General features: G+C 35.2%; 1 protein-coding gene and 1 pseudogene across 1 annotated transcript; both read right to left on the bottom strand.

The window, feature by feature from the left end:
* Positions 1 to 242: 242 nt before the first annotated feature.
* On the bottom strand, positions 243 to 3253 carry LOC131657006 (putative F-box/FBD/LRR-repeat protein At4g13965). The gene is made up of 3 exons (XM_058926526.1): positions 2020 to 3253; positions 1192 to 1452; positions 243 to 534 (listed from the first exon to the last, which is right to left on the bottom strand). The coding sequence occupies exon 1, from the start codon at positions 3220 to 3222 to the stop codon at positions 2032 to 2034; it is 1191 nt and encodes a 396-aa protein (XP_058782509.1). The 5' UTR covers positions 3223 to 3253; the 3' UTR covers positions 243 to 534; positions 1192 to 1452; positions 2020 to 2031.
* A 6732-nt stretch (positions 3254 to 9985) lies between these two features.
* LOC131659519 (glutathione S-transferase T2-like) lies at positions 9986 to 18872 on the bottom strand (annotated as a pseudogene).
* Positions 18873 to 19250: the final 378 nt, after the last annotated feature.

The following is a 19250-nucleotide window of genomic DNA, read 5'->3' as shown; positions in this document are numbered from 1 at the left end:
ATATATAAGTAGACTGCTCAGGAATTTAAATAAGATACTTCACATCCAATGCGAACAATTATTTCAAGAGAAAGCTCAGTCAACAGTTTCATAATACTAGTTAGCACTAAACTTACTATCTAGGGAATATATATTGCAAGCAGCAGGAGCTTCTTCTTGTAACAAAATAACCAGTATAAAGAAGTTGGCAAGCTAACAAAACGTTGGTCTCAATTTTATGATGCATTGTTCAATTTCTTGGAATCAACAAATTAAAAGATTCATACTATAGTTACTATGTTTTTGCCGGGGATTTTCTATATACATCTCAATTCTCAATGCAAGTTCGTTAGAATAACTGTTCTACTCTTACTTCAGTTAAGATATATACAATTCATATAGATAGATGTATGCACTTATGCTTCTGATTTCTCTTCAAGGATGAGTTCTCATATGGAGATTTCATAGATATCTCTTACAATCTTGTATCCAAACAGATTCAGAGAGCCGATCCCCTACAATATTGTATCCAAACAGGTTCTGAGAGCCGATCCCCTACAATTAGGGGTGGGAATAGGCCAGACCGACTAACAGGGGCCTACGGCCCAGCCTACATAGGCCTAGGTCAGGCCAGGCTTTTTAGATAAATAGAAAAGGCCTAGGCTTTTTTATAAGCCTATTTAGCTAACAAGACTAGGCCACAGGCCACATAAAAAGCCTTTTAAGCCTAAGAGGCCGGCCTATTTAAATACATATGAATAATTTTATTATTATTATATTATATTTTTTACTTTGAATTAAAAATATAAAAATAAATTTTAATTATCTTGAAGAAATTATGAAAATAAGATGAAAAAAATCTTATGAACAATGTTATAAGTTGTTTCGATAAGTTCTCTCAAACAAATAATATCACAAAATTTATGCTACTAGGTAAACTCAAATAAACTAATGCAAACAAACATTTAATCTCATTGATCTTTTAATTTGTTAGTCTATATAAAGACGAGTTGAATGACTTATTTACAAATGTTCAAATGAAATAGGCTTTTAAGTAGGCTAATAGGCCAATCAGGCCTTCAAAAAGGTCAGGCCCAGGCCAAAAAATAAGCCTATGATAGACTACAGGCCAGACTTAGGCTTTGAATATTATAGCAGGCCAGGCTCAGGCTTGGCAAAGCCTAGCTCGGCCCAGCCTATTCCCACCCCTACCTACAATCCTGTATCCAAACAGATTCTATGGCTACTTTCAAGAAATTCCTTCTTATGGCTACCTGTTTTTTACAAACTTATATGTTTCCTGGCAATCTCAAACACTATATGTCTATATGGTACCTCACAAGCAAATAAAGCATAGGAGAGGGTTCAACTATTCCATAATATCTTAACAACTTCTAATGTACTTTCTACATCAACTTCTTCACATCCAATTCCATCTTTACAAACTTTGAGCAACCTTTACATTCTTTTCTACTGCAATGCAAAACAATTGTAAAATCAAATCACTATACATTCTGAAAAAGAAATTCCAAAATGCATTATATTGCTCATTAATCAAAGAACAAAAAGTAGAGAATTAAATTGTAAGGACTAAGACCCTGCAGTAATGAACATGATGAGAAATTACCACAGCTTCTGTTGACTTAGTTCAATTAACTCATATGAGATTCTAAAGAAATAATTGATAATAGCAGTGTTATGTGTGATACCGGTAACACCATAGGTTGAAACTACTATCAATTCGTTGCCTAGTTTGAGGGAGAGACATAAGAATTATGCAGTAAACATAAAATACTAACTAAAGTTGTTTATTCTGATCCCCAAATTTGTCCACAAAATTTCAAAGTTAATACCAAACTGAATTATTATTTCACATCTATTAGATTACCAATTATGTCCATCACAGCCTTAGTACAAGTTAGACAATAAGTAACTGACAAATGAGACTTTCATCCAATGTGATTCTAGAAAAATAATTGATATTGCAAAAAAAAGTAATAATACATAAAATATCTTTTAAAAGTAGAATGCACATTTCACCTTTTGGATCATCTAATTAATGATGTGAAACTTCGCAGAAGGTGAATTTTGAAGCAAAAATCCAATTATTTCACTGGGTATGGATGAAGATTGTTCTTTCAATTCTTCTGTTAACTTAGCAACTTCTTCATGTGATCTGTCGGGCTTTTGGGCTAATTTGGCATTAATCAATAACTCGGATAAAGTGGATGAAATTCCTTTCTCTTTTATTATCAATGTCTTCAACTTGCGCAAGGAATTGAGTTTTACCTTGCATACATCAGGAAATAAGGAGAGAACATGAAGACTACTAGAATACAACGCCAATGATTTGATATCAGGAAGTTCTTGAAACAAGTTGAGTAGAGCCGAGGGAGCTTCTCCATAATTCACTATTTTATCCAAGTAAATTTCCATGTGTTTAAGAGAACCGAGATGGCTCCGACGCACTATCTGAAACAGAGTGCCGATAAAAACAAAAGTAGAGAGACTTGGGGTAGATAGCTCAATTTTGCAATGGACCCGGGGATTAGAATACTTTTGTATAACTAATCCATCAAGGGTGGTACTTGATATGCATAGATTTTGTGCACCCAAAACATTAAAGTGACAAATAAGCAATCTATTCAATTTGGGGAAAGTTGAAAAATAATCAACTCCGCCATGAAAGGCCACAAACCCTATATTCAAGTAAGTCAATGATGGCATATTGAGAGAGTCTGGAAATAATATTTTACCACGACGATTTCTAGGGTTTCTAGGAGGGACATAAAAGTTAAGAGATGTTAAACCGTGGTATGAAGCGATACAAGACGGAAAGACTTCAATATCACACTTGACATTCATTCGTAATTGCTTGACATTGTGTGAGACAGCATAATCTAATATCGAATTGAAGAGATCAGGATTCAGGCCGACGTCGAGGTGGGAAATTAGGCCGCCATTGTGGCGAAAATCGAGTGTGTGCAGTGAAGTGGAGGGATCGCGATAGCAATGACGGAGAATATTAGTGACAAATCTGATGAAATTGTTGAAATTGTCGAAGTCTGAAGAAAATAGGTTAAGTGTGGGAAGATACTTCCAGAGATTGACCCATCTTTTGGATAAAACACACGTCTGAACAACTTGTTTGGCATTCAGAAAAGAGAATACGTGAAGAACAACAGAATCAGGTAAATTGCTCAGCCTGTCCTCTGCACTATAATTTAGTTTCAGAGACTTCATATCTCACAATTTGTGATTCAATTACCAGATTTGATCATATATATATATAAATATATATATATATAGAAGAATTTCGGCGAGAATCTCTCTGCTGCGAAAATCATGCTTCAGATCCACAACTATTTTTGCTTGCTATCTGGCCCAACTAATGACCTAGATCTTCTAGTGATTTTTGGGTTTTTTTTCCTCTCTTTAAATTACTAACTAAGCTATTCATTCACCGCTTCAAATTTTTTTTTTATATATAGTTTTTTATCTCTTCATTTAAAAAATCATATATTTAAAATATTTGATTTAATTTTTATTATTTTAAAAATAATAAAGTTTGTTTTATTATTTGATTTTATTATTTTTTTAAAATTCTCATTTATTTATATGTTTTAAAATTTTGAAAATAATAAAATTTATTTGATTATTTAATCAATATATTAGTCATGTTGGTGTTAAATTTTGTGAAAATATTTTAAGATCGCCATATCTAACAATCTAATTGATATTATATTATATAATTTTTTTTTACATTGTTTATTACTATTTGTAATCAAACACTTGAATCACCCTTGAAATCACACTTAAAATCCCCAATAGACCAACAAGTTTGAAAAAGTTTGAAAAGGAACGAATACTTATCTCTATTATTTATTTCCATTCTTCAAAAAGTACAAATACTCACATTTCAACTTGTTAAAAATACTAACTTTTTCGTTTATACACCTTCCTCCCCGGCCTTTCTACCTTCTTTAGCTTGAATAGAGATTTGAGTGTTTTGTAGTTTGTTAATTATTTCAATTTTTTATGGTACTTTATTTAAGTTTTGTCGGTTTTCTCGTTACTCAATCAGATTTAGTTTTTGATTTAGTCTATTAGATGCTTTTAACTTAGGTTGCTTGCTTTATATATATATATAAAAAAATTCTCCTTTATTAAGTGTAAATATTCAAAAATAAACCAAAAAATTATTTTCTTTCACATATTCAAAAAGAACAAAAACATGTAATTTTTTAATTAGACTTATTTTCTCAATTAATCAAAAATTAATAAATAAATAAATAAAACAAGATCTTTGAGCCTCCACTATGTGAGTAAGCATATATATTTATTGCTCGAAGGTGACCTTACATCGTTCCATAAAAATAACTAACCAAACACTTTTAAACTACGTAGAATCAGATTTTCTCATCCTTTGATGAGAGATACGTAGGCACACGGTTGTGAAATCAAGGCGAGTCCACTAACTTTTTTCCCTTTTTTAATCTTTGTAAATACCCATTCCTTTGTAAATAAAGCAATTAAGCAAGAAATGATTAAGCAAACAAACCATAGCAACCAAGAACGAAGGGGCCAGCGACCAAGAACGCAACACCTATTACTATAAAATTAGTTAATAACAACAAGAGTCCCCGACAGCGGCGCCAATTTGCATGGCTATTGTGTTCGGGTCAAAATCGAGTAATTAAAACAGTAGTAGGGAAGTGACACTCGAGTAGTCGTATCGCAAGGACTTTTGTATAATTTTTAACTTATTGAAAATGATTAGGGGGTTTGTTTTGATGTAGAAAATAATTAACAAAAAGTGATTATAAAATAAATGATTATGAAATAAGCTAATCTGTTGATTCGATTCCTACCTATCAACGATTATTATAACTTCACTGTCCTATGTGGATCCTATTCCTGTTCGATCATAATATCAATCAACAAGTGCAAACGATATTATAAGAATTATGTTTCCTGGTTTCCAAATTAAGCAACTGGTTAAGAATAAAGCACATTAACGGATTAAACATACAGTAACATGCAATCAAATTTAGGGAACATAAATCAGTCGAACCAAACAAAACTAGGCTATGATAAATCAGATTAAGCAAATGATAAACACATTATAGAATCAAAAGGAATAGAAATTAAATTGCAAAGTTATATTAATCTTAATGTATTGGAACTTGAATACAGCAAATTAACAAAAAGCGATAGTTCTCCATAAGTTACAACCGCCTAATATAAAATTAGTAAACAGTGAATAGTATGTACCATAGGTGCGACTTTTCGCTTTTATAATACAAGGTAAATTGGGCCAAAATGAAATCCGACCCGAAAACATAAATGAAATTCTAGTATTCAGGTCTCAGATGTCCTAAGAGATGTTGAGATACTAATCTCTGAATAATAGCCAATGGTAAGGTATAAAATATAAACACTGCAAAAACTTAAAAGAACACAAGTAATTGTTCACCCAGTTCGATGCATAACAACACCTACTCTGGGGGCTACCAAGTCAGAGATAAGTCCATTATGATAGTATCATTTGAAGTACTATGCAAATAACCTCCAGTTCACACGTAAACAACCTCTGGTTTACTGCCTTCATGCCTAACCACTACGCGTGTTATACTTCTACCTAAGACTCGCCTAGGTATGAGACCCTTCTCAATCCCTACCAATCACAACCGTGATAATCAATTACAATAATTTAGAAGTCACACTTCAAAGACAGACAACCTCTTAATGCTTAAAAACTTATGAGTAATCAACAAAACATACAAATCAATAACACAGTCATAAAACCTGTTAAGACTGAAAGGTTGAAAAATTGTGTGTCAATTTAAGAGAGTGGACACGTACCTTGAAGATTATCAAGATCAATATTGAGATTTGAGGTGTTGAGATCAGAAGTAGTTGTGCCCACGTCATCCTACATTTACAAGGTAAGATGTAAACTTAGCTGTTGAGGTTAAGTGTGAAAAATGGTTATGTTAGAAAATCCAAATACCTTGGTTGGGACATTATTTGGGCTCGAGTTATGACTTTCCACAACTGGAATAGAACTAGCAACCTTTAAAGGTGATTCATCAGAAGATACCTTGTCGCTCGATGAAGTAAGCTTCGAAGTCCCAGATCCCTTTTCTTTGGTTAAAGAAATGGTAGTCTTTTGTCTTTTCTTTGCTGCTTGTCTAGTACGAGGGGGAGACCTATCTTCATCATCTGAACCATTTGTCTGAGGAACTTTTCGCTTTGAAGGTGTCAGAGGCTTCGAACTCTGAAAATGCACATTAATCAAAGTGAGTAATATTCAGAAACTTGCATAAGTTAGAATATAAGGTATGTACATACCGTGGGTTTTTTGCCAGCAGTGACAGAATCACTCCCGCTTTTCTTGGTGCTTTTCGAAGCTCCAGCGCCTTTCTATGCAGGGGTTTCCTTAATAACCCTCTTTCGACTCACAGCTGTGAACAAGATAGAAGTCAGTAATTAAGTAAGGAAAGAAAGTTAGTTGAAGGATAATCCAAACTCCAACCTTCAGGTATAGGAGTCAAAACACGAACATGCTCAAGACTTAAATGAAGATGTCCATTGAAATTATCCAAGGTGTGCTTAGTCAGAACCACACATTCAACGTGTTTTTTAGATTGTTCACAAAGAATTTTGGGAACATTCCCACACACAAACCAGTCTGGAAAAGAAGGACTTAGAGCCACAACAAAATCAGCACTAGGTAGTGGAGGGAATTTTGGAGGATTAAGCTTAAAAGCCACTTCATAACGTAGTTCAGGTCGAACATACGTGGGCAATTTTAGCTTATCCAGTTTAGTTGAAAATTTTTCACGTAAAGTGACTGCAGCTTCACGAACGGTCCGACTAAGGTCATCAGGCCTGTAAATAGTTTCAAAGAATTTTTGAAAGGCTTGGATTTCTTTATTATGATTCGAAGTACCTTTATGGAAGTTCGCCTGCACATCAGCAAAAGTTTCAGTTAGTTCTTGAGTAAGGCTTTCAGCGTCGAAGATTTGCGTAGTATAATAATCTGTCCACCATTGATGAAAATCTATGGTAAAGTAGAAGGCAAGCTCGAAGGAGATGGGAGAGAGTTGTGATGCCAACGTATTTGGAGATTTTAGATTCATATTCTTCTTCAGCTAAATGCAGAGTGTGTAGACACATGTGATTCCTTTTGTCATACATGCATTTTGGTTTAAGTTGAACCAACCCAAATTGTCTCGATACCAGATTTGGTTGGTAGCAAAGAAGACAGCAATGACTTTTGGGAGATCGAAGTCGGTGGTATAACAGTTTAGGAGTGAGGAAAGCCTCCCAAATAACCATGGATTCGGCTTGTTGGTCTGGAGAAGTTGCTGGAAATTCTCGAGTAAACCATTCAGGACCTACTATCCTTTTACAAAGGGAGCCATGGAAGGACTAAACTGATAACGTTTAGCGAATATCATCATGTACGCTAAAAAGGTTTCACGAAGCTTTCCCGTTTCTTCTTTTGGAGTTAGGTGAGCCAATCTGGTTCCTTTCACTGTTCGATTTTTTATAACTATATCTTCTTCATTCACAACACCTTTGTATGGGAGATGATCCTCGAAAGTGGCATTGAGCCATAGCTGCAACAACCAGAAGGGGCCAGCAAAAAGAAGAGATCCTATTTTGTAGTTCTTGACAAGATCTGTTGCTTCACCAAGATTCTCGTAAAGGAATCCTAAAATTAACTGGCTTAAGTTTAACTTTTTCCCAGCATTTATCTGGTTAGCCATACAAAGATATCTCTTTGCCACTTGGATAGACTTAGAACAAAAAACGCATCTCGAGAGCCAGAGTGCTAGAAATGCAATGTGTTCTTCATTAGTGACTTCTGTAGTCGTTTGGACATGGTATCTTTGGATAAAAGCAGTATAGGTGACTGTTGCTTCATTGAACTTGGTGGTGTCAGTATCCATGAAGTTGGGATCGAAGAGTTCCCCAGTTGGTCGAAGCCCTGTGATAGAGGCTACGTCGAAGAGAGTAGGGGTAATCATTCCACAAGGAAGGTGGAAAGTATTGTGAGAAGCATCCCAGAAATGTACCGATGCTACTAACATGGTTTGGTTGTATTCTTAACCTGTTTTAGATAACTGGATTAGGTCATAAATCCCCAGTCCCTTTCAAAAGGAGGCATTTTGTTTTTCTACTTTTGCTAGCCAAGCGTAATACAGGTCAGGATCTTTTGCTAAAGGAATTGATCTAAAGACTTTCACGAAATTGGTTACACAGTTTAACCTAATTTTTTCAAAGGCTGCGGTAGTTTCAGTCGAAGTATCATCTGCATTGACAGGTTCAGCTAAGATTGGATGGCCATCTTCATCTATTTTGTTCTTACTAACCAAAGGCCTAGTTTTATAATAAGCAGGGAAAAACTTACCCAGAGAAGGGTTGTTTCCTCCAGGTAAAGGACCCATGAAGGCATGAGTTTTTCCAGAAAGTTCAAAACGAATGATTACCTGAGAAGCATAGATAGTGCGAGCCTCTGCGGCATTTGGGTCTGGATTGTGTTGTTGAATCCCTTTCTGTGTGGGATTTTGAAGCTTTTGAATAGGTTGGAGAGCATTTGAAGAAGATGCCATGGATGAGTTTGTTTTAAGAACTGGGTTAAACAAAACTAAAGAGGATTTCTTTTTTGTGATAATCGCGGGAGAATTAAAGTGGAAGTTGTGTGAAGACAAAGGTTCAAGTATTTAAAGGTTTAACGGAAACCCTTTCAAATCTTTTGGGTAAAGGTCAAAGGACACAAGGCAAGCGTTGATTTAATCCAACGGCGGTCAAATAGTTGTTAGCCTTACTCCTAGTATATAGGAGTAATGATCACAAGTAATGACAAAACATGGGAATGCACGTTCTGAAGAGACGTTTTTGAAAATGACAAGACGTTCTGAAAGTTGAGTCCTAAATGATTATGACGTTAGTCAGTTGTCTCGGAACTCTAAAAAAATGAGTAAGACGAAATCTCATCACGACAAGAAACACCTATTTCTCTTGTTTTCGAAACAGGCATTTATTGGGGGCAATTTGTTGGCTGGAGATTTCGTTTGAAGAAAATATTCTTTGAAGGATTAAAGTTCAAGGAAGAATGGTTACTAATGACCATTTCGAGAAATAAATGGCTACTGATGGCCATGGTCGAGGATGTTGTTTAAGTTGAAACAAAGATAATAAGTATTGGAGCTGGTTCGAAGTAAATTGTCTTTAAGACTTAAGCGTTTTTAGGAAATACGAAGGGTACTAAAGCTTGGCGTGTTTCGTAGTATTCTCGGTTTTGATCACGTTGCCACGTATCGAAAGAGGATTCAGGCGGGAGGATTTGAATTTCGAAATAGTTTGTGTAACCGAACAGGGACAGATGGCGCCCCAGGGATTCGAATCGTATGCATGTGAGCAACGTGGCATCATGTTAATGTAGGACCGTTAGGGTCGAAATTAGTATAAATAAGGGTCTTAATGTTAGGATTCTGTGTGTTCATTTTGTACAAATCACTCACAAATTACTCAAGTATCAAGCGCTAAGAGAACGAGTTCGCTAAGAAATGTACGTATGACACCACCATCTTAAATACGTTTGTATTCATCTTTATGCAAGTATCTTTTCAGTATTTTTTCTATCTTTCATTACGTTCCAGCCATTTACATTCTTGCAACTTTATCTTTCGTTTAAACTTACTTCGAAGTCTTTACTTTCTGCAATTTACATTCTTGTACTTTAAGTTTCTTGCAAGTTTATCTTTACTCTATCTTTCGCCAAAGTTATATTTACGTGTATAACAAGGTGGTTGTCAGTCTTTACGTTTTATCTATTTATTTCTTATATCGAAGACCAAATAACCAACCAATATGAACCAATTCATCTCAAATGACAACCTTTTTGACTATGTCCTATGATCAATCTAGTCGATCCTGCGAGTAACCAAAGTATATTTTATAGTTTGGAAGACTAGCGGTTGTTTACCGGAAATCACCGTAAACAGTTAGAAAATCTAAATACCTTGGTTGGGACATTATCTGGACTCGAGTTATGACTTTCCACAACTGGAATAGTACTAGCAACCTTTAAAGGTGATTCATCAGAAGATACCTTGTTGCTCGATGAAGTAAGCTTCAAAGTCCTAGATCCCTTTTCTTTGGTTAAAGAAATGGTAGTCTTTTGCCTTTTCTTCGCTGCTTGTCTGGTGCGAGGGGGAGATTTATCTTCATCATCTGAAGCATTTGTCTGAGGAACTTTTCGCTTTGAAGGTGTCGGAGGCTTTGAACTCTGAAAATGCACATTAATCAAAGTGAGTAATATTCAGAAACTTGCATAAGTAAGAATATAAGGTATGTACATACCGTAGGTTTTTTGCCAGTAGTGAAAGAATCACTCCCGCTTGTCTTGGTGCTTTTCGAAGCTCCAGCGCCTTTCTGTGCAGGGGTTTCCTTAATAACCCTCTTTCGACTCACAGTTGTGAATAAGATAGAAGCCAGTATTTAAGTAAGGAAAGAAAGTTAATTGAAAGATAATCCAAACTCCAACCTTTAGGTATAGGAGTCAAAACACGAACATGCTCAAGACTTAAATGAAGATGTCCATTAAAATTATCCAAGGTGTGCTTAGTCGGAACCACACGTTCAGCGCGTTTTTTAGATTGTTCGCAAAGAATTTTGGGAACATTCCCACACACAAACCAGTCTGGAAAAGGAGGACTTAGAGGCACACCAAAATCAACACTAGGTAGTGGAGGGAATTTTGGAGGATTAAGCTTAAAAGCCACTTCATAACGTAGTTCAGGTCGAACATACGTGGGCAATTTAAGCTTATCCAATTTAGCAGAAAACTTTTCACGTAAAGTGACCGCAGCTTCACGAACGGTCCGACTAAGATCATCAGGCCTGTAGATAGTTTCAAAGAGTATTTGAAAGGCTTGATTTTCTTTAATATGAGTCAAATTACCTTTATGGAAGTTCGCCTGCACATCAGCAAAAGCTTCAGTTAGTTCTTGAATAAGGCTTTCAGCGTCAAAAATTTGCGTAGTATAATAATCTGTCCACCATTGATGAAAATCTATGGTAGAGTAGAAGGCAGGCTCGAAGGAGATGAGAGAGAGAGTTGTGATGCCAACGTATTTGGAGATTTTTTATTCATATTTATCTTCAGCTAAATGCAGATTGTGTAGACACATGTGATTCCTTTTGTCATACATGCATTTTGGTTTAAGTTGAACCAACCCAAATTGTCTCGATACCAGATTTGGTTGGTAGCAAAGAAGACAGCAATGCCTTTTGGGAGATCGAAGTCGGTGGTATAACAGCTTAGGAGTGAGGAAAGCCTCCCAAATAACCATGGATTCGGCTTGTTGGTCTGGAGAAGTTGCTGGAAATTCTCGAGTAAACCATTCAGGACCTACTGTCCTTTTTACAAAGGGAGCCATGGAAGGACTAAACTGATAACGTTTAGCGAACATCATTATGTACGCTAAAAAGGTTTCACGAGGCTTTCCCGTTTCTTCTTTTGGAGTTAGGTGAGCCAATCTAGTTCCTTCCACTGTTCGATTTTTTATAGCTATATCTTCTTCATTCACAACACCTTTGTATGGGAGATGAGCCTCGAAAGTGGCATTGAGCCATAGTTGCAACAACCAGAAGGGGCCAGCGAAAAGGAGAGATCCTATTTTGTAGTTCTTGACAAGATCTGTTGCTTCACCAAGATTCTCGTAAAGGAATCCTAGAATTAACTGGCTTAAATTTAACTTTTTCCCAGCATTTATCTGGTTAGCCATGCAGAGGTATCTCTTTGGCACTTAGATAGACCTAGAACAAAAAACGCATCTTGAAAGCCAGAGTGCTAAAAACGCAATGTGTTTTTCATCTGTGACTTCTGTAGTCGTTTGGACATGGTATCTTTGGATAAAAGCAGTATAGGTGACTGTTTCTTCATTGACTGGATGGTGTCAGTATCCATGAAGTTGGGATCGAAGAGTTCCCCACTTGGTCGAAGCCATGTGATAGCGGCTACGTCGAAGAGAGTAGGGGTAATCATTCCACAAGGAAGGTGGAAAGTATTGTGAGAAGCATCCCAGAAATGTACTGATGCTACTAACATGGTTTGGTTGTATTCTAAACCTGTTTTGGATAACTGGATTAGGTCATAAATCCCTAGTCCCTTCCAAAAGGAAGCCTTTTGTTTTTCTACTTTAGTTAGCCAAGCGTAATACAGGTCAGGATCTTTTGCTAAAGGAATTGACCTAAAGACTTTCACGAAATTGGTTACATAGTTTAACCTAATTTTTTCAAAGGCTGTGGTAGTTTCAGTCGAAGTATCATCTGCATTGACAGGTTCAGCTAAGATTGGATGGCCATCTTCATCTATTTTTTTCTTACTAACCAAAGGCCTAGTTTTATAATAAGCAGGGAAAAATTTACCCAGAGAAGGGTTGTTTCCTCCAGGTAAAGGACCCATGAAGGCATGAGTTTTTCCAGAAAGTTCAAAAGGAATGATTACCTGAGAAGCGTAGATAGCGCGCGCCTCTGTGGCATTTGGGTCTGGAATGCATTGTTGATTCCCTATCTGTGTGGGATTTTGAAGCTTTTGAATAGGTTGGAGAGCATTTGAAGAAGACGCCATGGATGAGTTTGTTTTAAGAACTGGGTTAAACAAAACCAAAGAGGATTTCTTTTCTGTGATAATCGCAGGAGAATGAAAGTGGAAGTTGTGTGAAGGCAGTTCAAGTATTTAAAGGTTTAACGGAAACCCTTTCAAACCTTTTGGGTAAAGGTCAAAGGACACGCGGCAAGCGTTGATTTAATCCAACGGCGGTCGAATAGTTGTTAGTCTTATTCCTAGTATATAGGAGTAATGATCACAAGTAATGACAAAACGTGGGAATGCACGTTCTGAAGAGACATTTTTGGAAAATGATAAGACGTTTTGAAAGTTGAGTCCTAAATGATTATGACGTTAGTCAATTGTCTTGGAACTCTAAAAAAATGAGTAAGACGAAATTTCATCACGACAAGAAACGCCTATTTCTCTTGTTTTCGAAACAGGCATTTATTGGGGGCAATTTGTTGGCTGGAGATTTCGTTTGAAGAAAATATTCTTTGAAGAATTAAAGTTCAAAGAAGAATGGTTACTGATGACCATTTCGAGAAATAAATGGCTACTGATGGCCATGTTCGAGGATGTTGTTTAAGTTGAAGCAAAGATGATAAGTATTAGAGCTGGTTCGAAGTAAATTGCCTTAAGACTTAAGCGTTTTTAGGAAATATGAAGGGTACTGAAGCTTGGCGTTCTTTCGTAGCATTCTCGGTTTTGATCACGTTGCCACGTATCGAAAGAGGATTCAGGCGGGAGGATTTGAATTTCAAAATAGTCTGTGTAACCGAACAAGGACAGATGGTGCCCCAGGGATTCGAAGCGTATACATGTGAGCAACGTGGCATCATGTTAATGTAGGACCGTTAGGGTCGAAATTAGTATAAATAAGGGTCTTAATGTTAGAATTCCGGGTGTTCATTTTGTACAAATTACTCAAGTATCAAGCGTTAAGAGAACGAGTTCGCTGAGAAATGTACGTATGACACCACCATCTTAAATACATTTGTATTCATCTTTATGCAAGTATCTTTTCAGTATTCTTTATATCTTTCGTTACGTTCCAGCCATTTACATTCTTGCAACTTTATCTTTCGTTTAAACTTACTTCGAAGTCTTTACTTTCTGCAATTTACATTCTTCTACTTTAAGTCTCTTGCAAGTTTATCTTTACTATATCTTTCGCCAGGGTTATATTTACGTGTATAACAAGGTGATTATCAGTCTTTACATTTTTTCTATTTGTTTCTTATATCGAAGACCAAATAACCAACTAATATGAACCAATTCATCACAAATGACAAACTTTTTGACTATGTCCTAGGATCAATCTAGTCGATCCTGCGAGTAACCAAAGTATATTCTATAGTTTGGAAGACTAGCGGTTGTTTACCGGAAATCACCGTAAACAATCGTACATTCTTCAATCAATGCTTCATATATATGGCATTATGTACAAGTCCTTATTTTAACCAAGAACATGCTTATGCATTGTGGACCGAGTGAGGACGAAAGAAGGGAAATTAAAAACTTCTCTAATTGGCTTCTGCGCATCGGTGAAGGGAAAGTAGCTGAACCAAATGACGGTTTTGCCGAAATTGACGTGCCACCTGATCTTTTAATAACTAATTTTTCCGACCCTATTGTTTCCATTGTCAGTAGTACTTACCCGGATTTCATTCGTAATTATCGATCATATACTACCTCAAAAGTCGAGCCATTCTTGCATCAACTCTTGAAGTTGTTAATCAAATCAATGATCATGTGCTTGAAAAGATGTCAGGTGACATTTGTAATATGGTTTTTCATTTCAACAAACAGTATTGCTATAATAATATGACTCAATATAGAAATTTTAATATGCAGGTGAGCTACGTGACTACTACAGCTCAAACTCCGTTGATCGTTCCCAAATACATGACATCAACTTCCTCGATATACTTAGTCCTGAGTTTCTTAGTTCTTTAAAAACGTCTGGACTACCCAATCATCACATTAAGTTAAAGGTCGAAACTCCGATTATGCTTATGAGAAACATCAATCAATCTGAAGGATTGTGTAACGGAACAAGGCTCATCGTTACAAAGATGGGAAGCCATGTTATTGAAGCCGCAATCATGGGTGGAAAAACAAATGGAAAATTAATTCACATACCCCGCATGGATATGTCCCCGTCCCAATCCCCTTGGCCATTCAAATTAAACCGGCAACAATTTCCCATATTGTTTCATACGCAATGACAATTAACAAGTCACAAGGACAATCTTTGGATTAGGTTAGGCTTTATATTCCAAGGGATGTTTTCACTCATGGTCAAATTTATGTAGCCCTTTCAAGAGTTACTACCAAAAAAGGGATCAAGATTATGATTCACGATGACAAACTCAACCTCAAGTCTACTACCATTAGGGTTGTTTACAAAGAAGTTTTTCACAACCTTTGAGTGGTAATATACAAGTTTAATAAATTAGCATTTTACATGTCACACACATTGAGCATAATATAATTTCCAATCAAGGGTTATGTATAATACACATTGTTATCTTTCATTGCAGGATCATTCACATATTCCATTTGAAGATCAAAGCTGCAATTTTATATCCAATTCAAATTGTGCTCCAATGCTAATTTATCAAACTTCTTTGTAATTTCCCCCCTATATTGGTACTGTAGTTGTAACTCTTTGTTATTCATATATCAAGCCTCAAGGTCTTTATGTCTAAACATCTCCATTTTGCCAATTTTTAAATATTCCCATTCTACTGACTATCATTTACCACAAATTAGAGAAATTAAATCCTTTGAATGTGAGATCACTTTCTTTATGTCCAAACATTACTATTATTTCATTTTTGTTATATTCTCATTCTACTGACTAATTTATATAAATTATGAAATCAAATTCTTTTAAAAAACGTCAAATTGCCTTCATGAAATAAGAATGCCCAATTATAGTTTTTTTTACGTTTCATAACCATTTCGAGTACCGCTTGAAATTGTTTTAATTTTGGTCAGTTTAGGTTTCCAATAATTTAACTGTACGTTTTGATTTTGGTCGGTTACTTTTCCAAATATCCTTCCAAAATCTTTTGCCTAATCATTAAGGGATTCGGTGGCTAAATGCATTGTTGGTCATGTTGAAACCTATTAAATCATCGTACTAAATTATAATCTTAAAAGTTTTTCCCACCAAAATTTCCAGCCAAAATCTATAATAAATTATTAATTAATTAAATATATAATAAATCAATAAAAACTCACTTTATATCTCTTTGTTGATTAATTGATTAAATAAATATTAAAAAAAACTCTAACCCCATATTCTCAATTAGTTAATTAATTAAATAAAAATATTAAAATTTATAAAGTAACAATTAATTAATCAAATAAAAAATAAAAACATAAATTTGATAACTTCCACGATAACATTAAAACTTCTTTTAACCCTACTAAACCCATTTATAATTAGTTAAATAAATCTTAATTACAATTAAAATCTTGTTTGCTCTTATTATTTTTATTTTATTCTCATATTCTTTATTTTCTTTACTATTATTAATTTCATCTTATTATCTAATGTTATATTATTTTATGTTTAATTTTACTGATGTTTATTATTATTATTATTATTATTATTATTATTATTATTATTATTATTATTATTATTATTATTATTATTATTATTATTATTATTATTATTATTATTATTGGCACATACCACTACGCCAAATTTAAGCTGTAGCAGCGCAGCTACTAAAGCGCTTTTAGCAAAAGCGCTCTCGTAGGGCTCGCTAAAAACAAAATTAATAAACAAGGGAAAATGATGCAAAAAAAGCGCTCTGGTAGGGGGGGTTATGAGAGCGCTTTCAAAAAGCGCTCTGGTAGGGGGGGTATGAGAGCGCTTTTAAAAAGCGCTCTGGTAGAGGGGGTTATGAAAGCGCTTTTAAAAGCGCTCTTATAGGGTGGGTGCTACGAATGCGCTTTTGGGATAAAAGCGCTCTGGTAGGGGGTGTTCTTAAAGCGCTTTTGAAAAGCGCTCTGGTAGCCCATTTAAAAAATTATATATTTTACAAACACACGCGTTTTGTTTCAGATCCAAAACACGCGAACCTTCTTCTTCCTTTCGTTGCTCCGCCGTCCTCACTCCCTCTCCAGCCTTCAACCGACTCCGCCGCCGCCTTCCTCACTCCATCGCCACCCTTCAACCGTCTCTTCTCTGTTCAGGTTAGGGTTTTGTGCCGGAAATTTTCCTTTTTTTCATTGTTTGCTTTCAAAAATACAAAATTTTATTTAGGGTTATAGTTAATATTATTGGGGCTTTTTTAATTTATCAGTGATTTAGGTTTTATCAGTGTGATTTAGAGTATTGAAGACAAAGTTTGTTAGGTTTTTATCAGTGATTTAGAGTATTGAAGACATGTATCAAGTAAGTAGAAGATGTTATTGATAATGAGACCTACAAGGGATTATATTTATTAGTGTGATTTAGAGTATTGAAGACAAAGTTTGTTAGGTTTTTATGCAGAAAAAAAAAACTCAAGTAATTTGTTTTTGGAATAAAAGTTTCATTAGATCCGTGAAGTTAGTATTTACATCTATAGATGTATTATCTATAGTTTTATACACTTTTTAATTTAGTATGAATTGATTTAAAGGGCCTCCAGGATTGATCGCTTTTTACATGATCTTTTCTGGACATAAAGCATAGGACTTTTTGTTTTATTAGCCACTATTACGAGTTCCAATGTGGAACGTGTTGAGAACATTCATTTCTATGGAACTTTTGAACTCTTTTAGCTTTCACATTCTAATTTTTTTTCTTCAATATAATGTATCTGGAAATTAACATTCTACTTTTAACTAGCCATAGATGACAATCATAAAATAAACTGAGCTATTAAACTTTTATAAATGACAAACTAATCATTTTAAATGACAATCTGAGCTATTAAACTTTTATAAAGCGCTTTTGTTAGGTTTTTATCAGTGATTTAGAGTATTGAAGACATGTATCAAGTAAGTAGAAGATGTTATTGATAATGAGACCTACAAGGGATATCTGTTTCATCAACTTTTACATGATTCAAGATTTTCTATATGTAGTTAGTAATAATCATGTTTTTCTATTGTAGGTTGAGCTTCAAACAGTGGATGGACTGGTAAAGGATAGAACACAATGTGCCCCTGCCGATTATGTTCCACAGAATATGAATCAAGTAATTGTACCCCGAAGTCTTCTGTGGCAGGATCCTTCGGGGTACAGTTATTTGATTCATATTCTGTGACACAATACAACTTGAATAGAAATGAGGCGATGCAGGTTAAGTCCAACAAAACCTTCAAATTTCTAGTCCAACAACCCCTTCTCATTATTGCAACATTTATTGATTGAGTAAACATACTAATCTTTCCTCAGCAATCTCAGCCTTCTTAATTTTTGCATCAACCTTTTTTCTCTCTATCTCAAGTTTTTCACCCTCAATGCGTGCATAGTCTTGTGCAAACATTGACATCAGATCAATTTTTGTTTTTAAGTCATCTTTCAAAGAACCATATTTGACATTGGGTGTAGAAGACATTTCCACAAGCTTTTCTTTCTCCTTCCTTTTGGCTGCCTTTTGACCGATTGGACGACCTGACAAAGTAGGTGATGATGGATCGTATTCACTGCTTGTTGGTGTTAATGGATTAGAAGGCGAAGAATATGCTCCTGAAGCCGAATCCTTTCTTCTTTTTGTAAAAGCTTTTGATGAACCTGCGAGCCATTTAGGTTCATCTTTCAATAATCTCCATGCAACCTCAAATGTAAACTTTTCACCTTCATCTTGGAAATAGATTTTATATGCAGCTTGCATGATATTGCTCTCGGAACTTCCACTTTGTTGTGTAGACACGGCTTGTTTGTAGCATCCAACAAACTTTTGAACATATGGGTTAATTTTGTGCCATCTCCCTTTTAGTTGTGCCGGTTTCCTTTCTTTGTAATTAATGTCACGATGCTTGTTGTAAGCTTCGCCGATCCTCTTCCAAAACTATCTCCTTTTTTATCAACCCCGACAATTGAATCTTTTGAAACGTTGAGCCATGTTTGAATGAGAACTTCATCCTCTCTTTGTTGGAACCTTTGTTTATGTGTATTCACAACCGGTGCAGGTGCAACTTCTTCACTAAGGTTAGTAGTTTCTAAGCTACCTTGAGTGCAAGATTGTGGTGTTTCATGTTCTTGATCATTTGGTTGCACACCACTACTACATATTTGAGTTCCATGATGCATTGTGGGGTTAGTTAATTGAGATGTAAATTGTTGATATTGATATGGATAAGGTGGTGTATAGTATGAGTAATTTCCAAAGTGTGGATTATTTTGTGGATTTGGGATAAATTGAGAGTTTTGAAAGTTTGGGTTATGGTGTGAATTTGAGATAAAAGGTGCATTTCTAAAGAATGGGTTTCTTTGTTGATTTGGAATAGAAGGAGGACTACCACCATTTGTATAAAATTATACCAAGAGCTATTTTGATTAGGATCCATTGACAAATAATGTGTAGAAGAAAAAATTTAAGATGAGATAAAATCAATAGTTTAGAAGTAGACTAGTTGTGAATGAAAATTATAATTAAATTACTAACTTATTTATATAATTAAAAAAATG

This window comes from Vicia villosa, linkage group LG3, assembly GCF_029867415.1.
Source record: "Vicia villosa cultivar HV-30 ecotype Madison, WI linkage group LG3, Vvil1.0, whole genome shotgun sequence".
In the NCBI taxonomy this organism is placed as follows: domain Eukaryota; kingdom Viridiplantae; phylum Streptophyta; class Magnoliopsida; order Fabales; family Fabaceae; genus Vicia; species Vicia villosa.
Note: the sequence above shows the minus strand (reverse complement) of the source record. Positions and strands in the feature narration are given on the sequence as shown.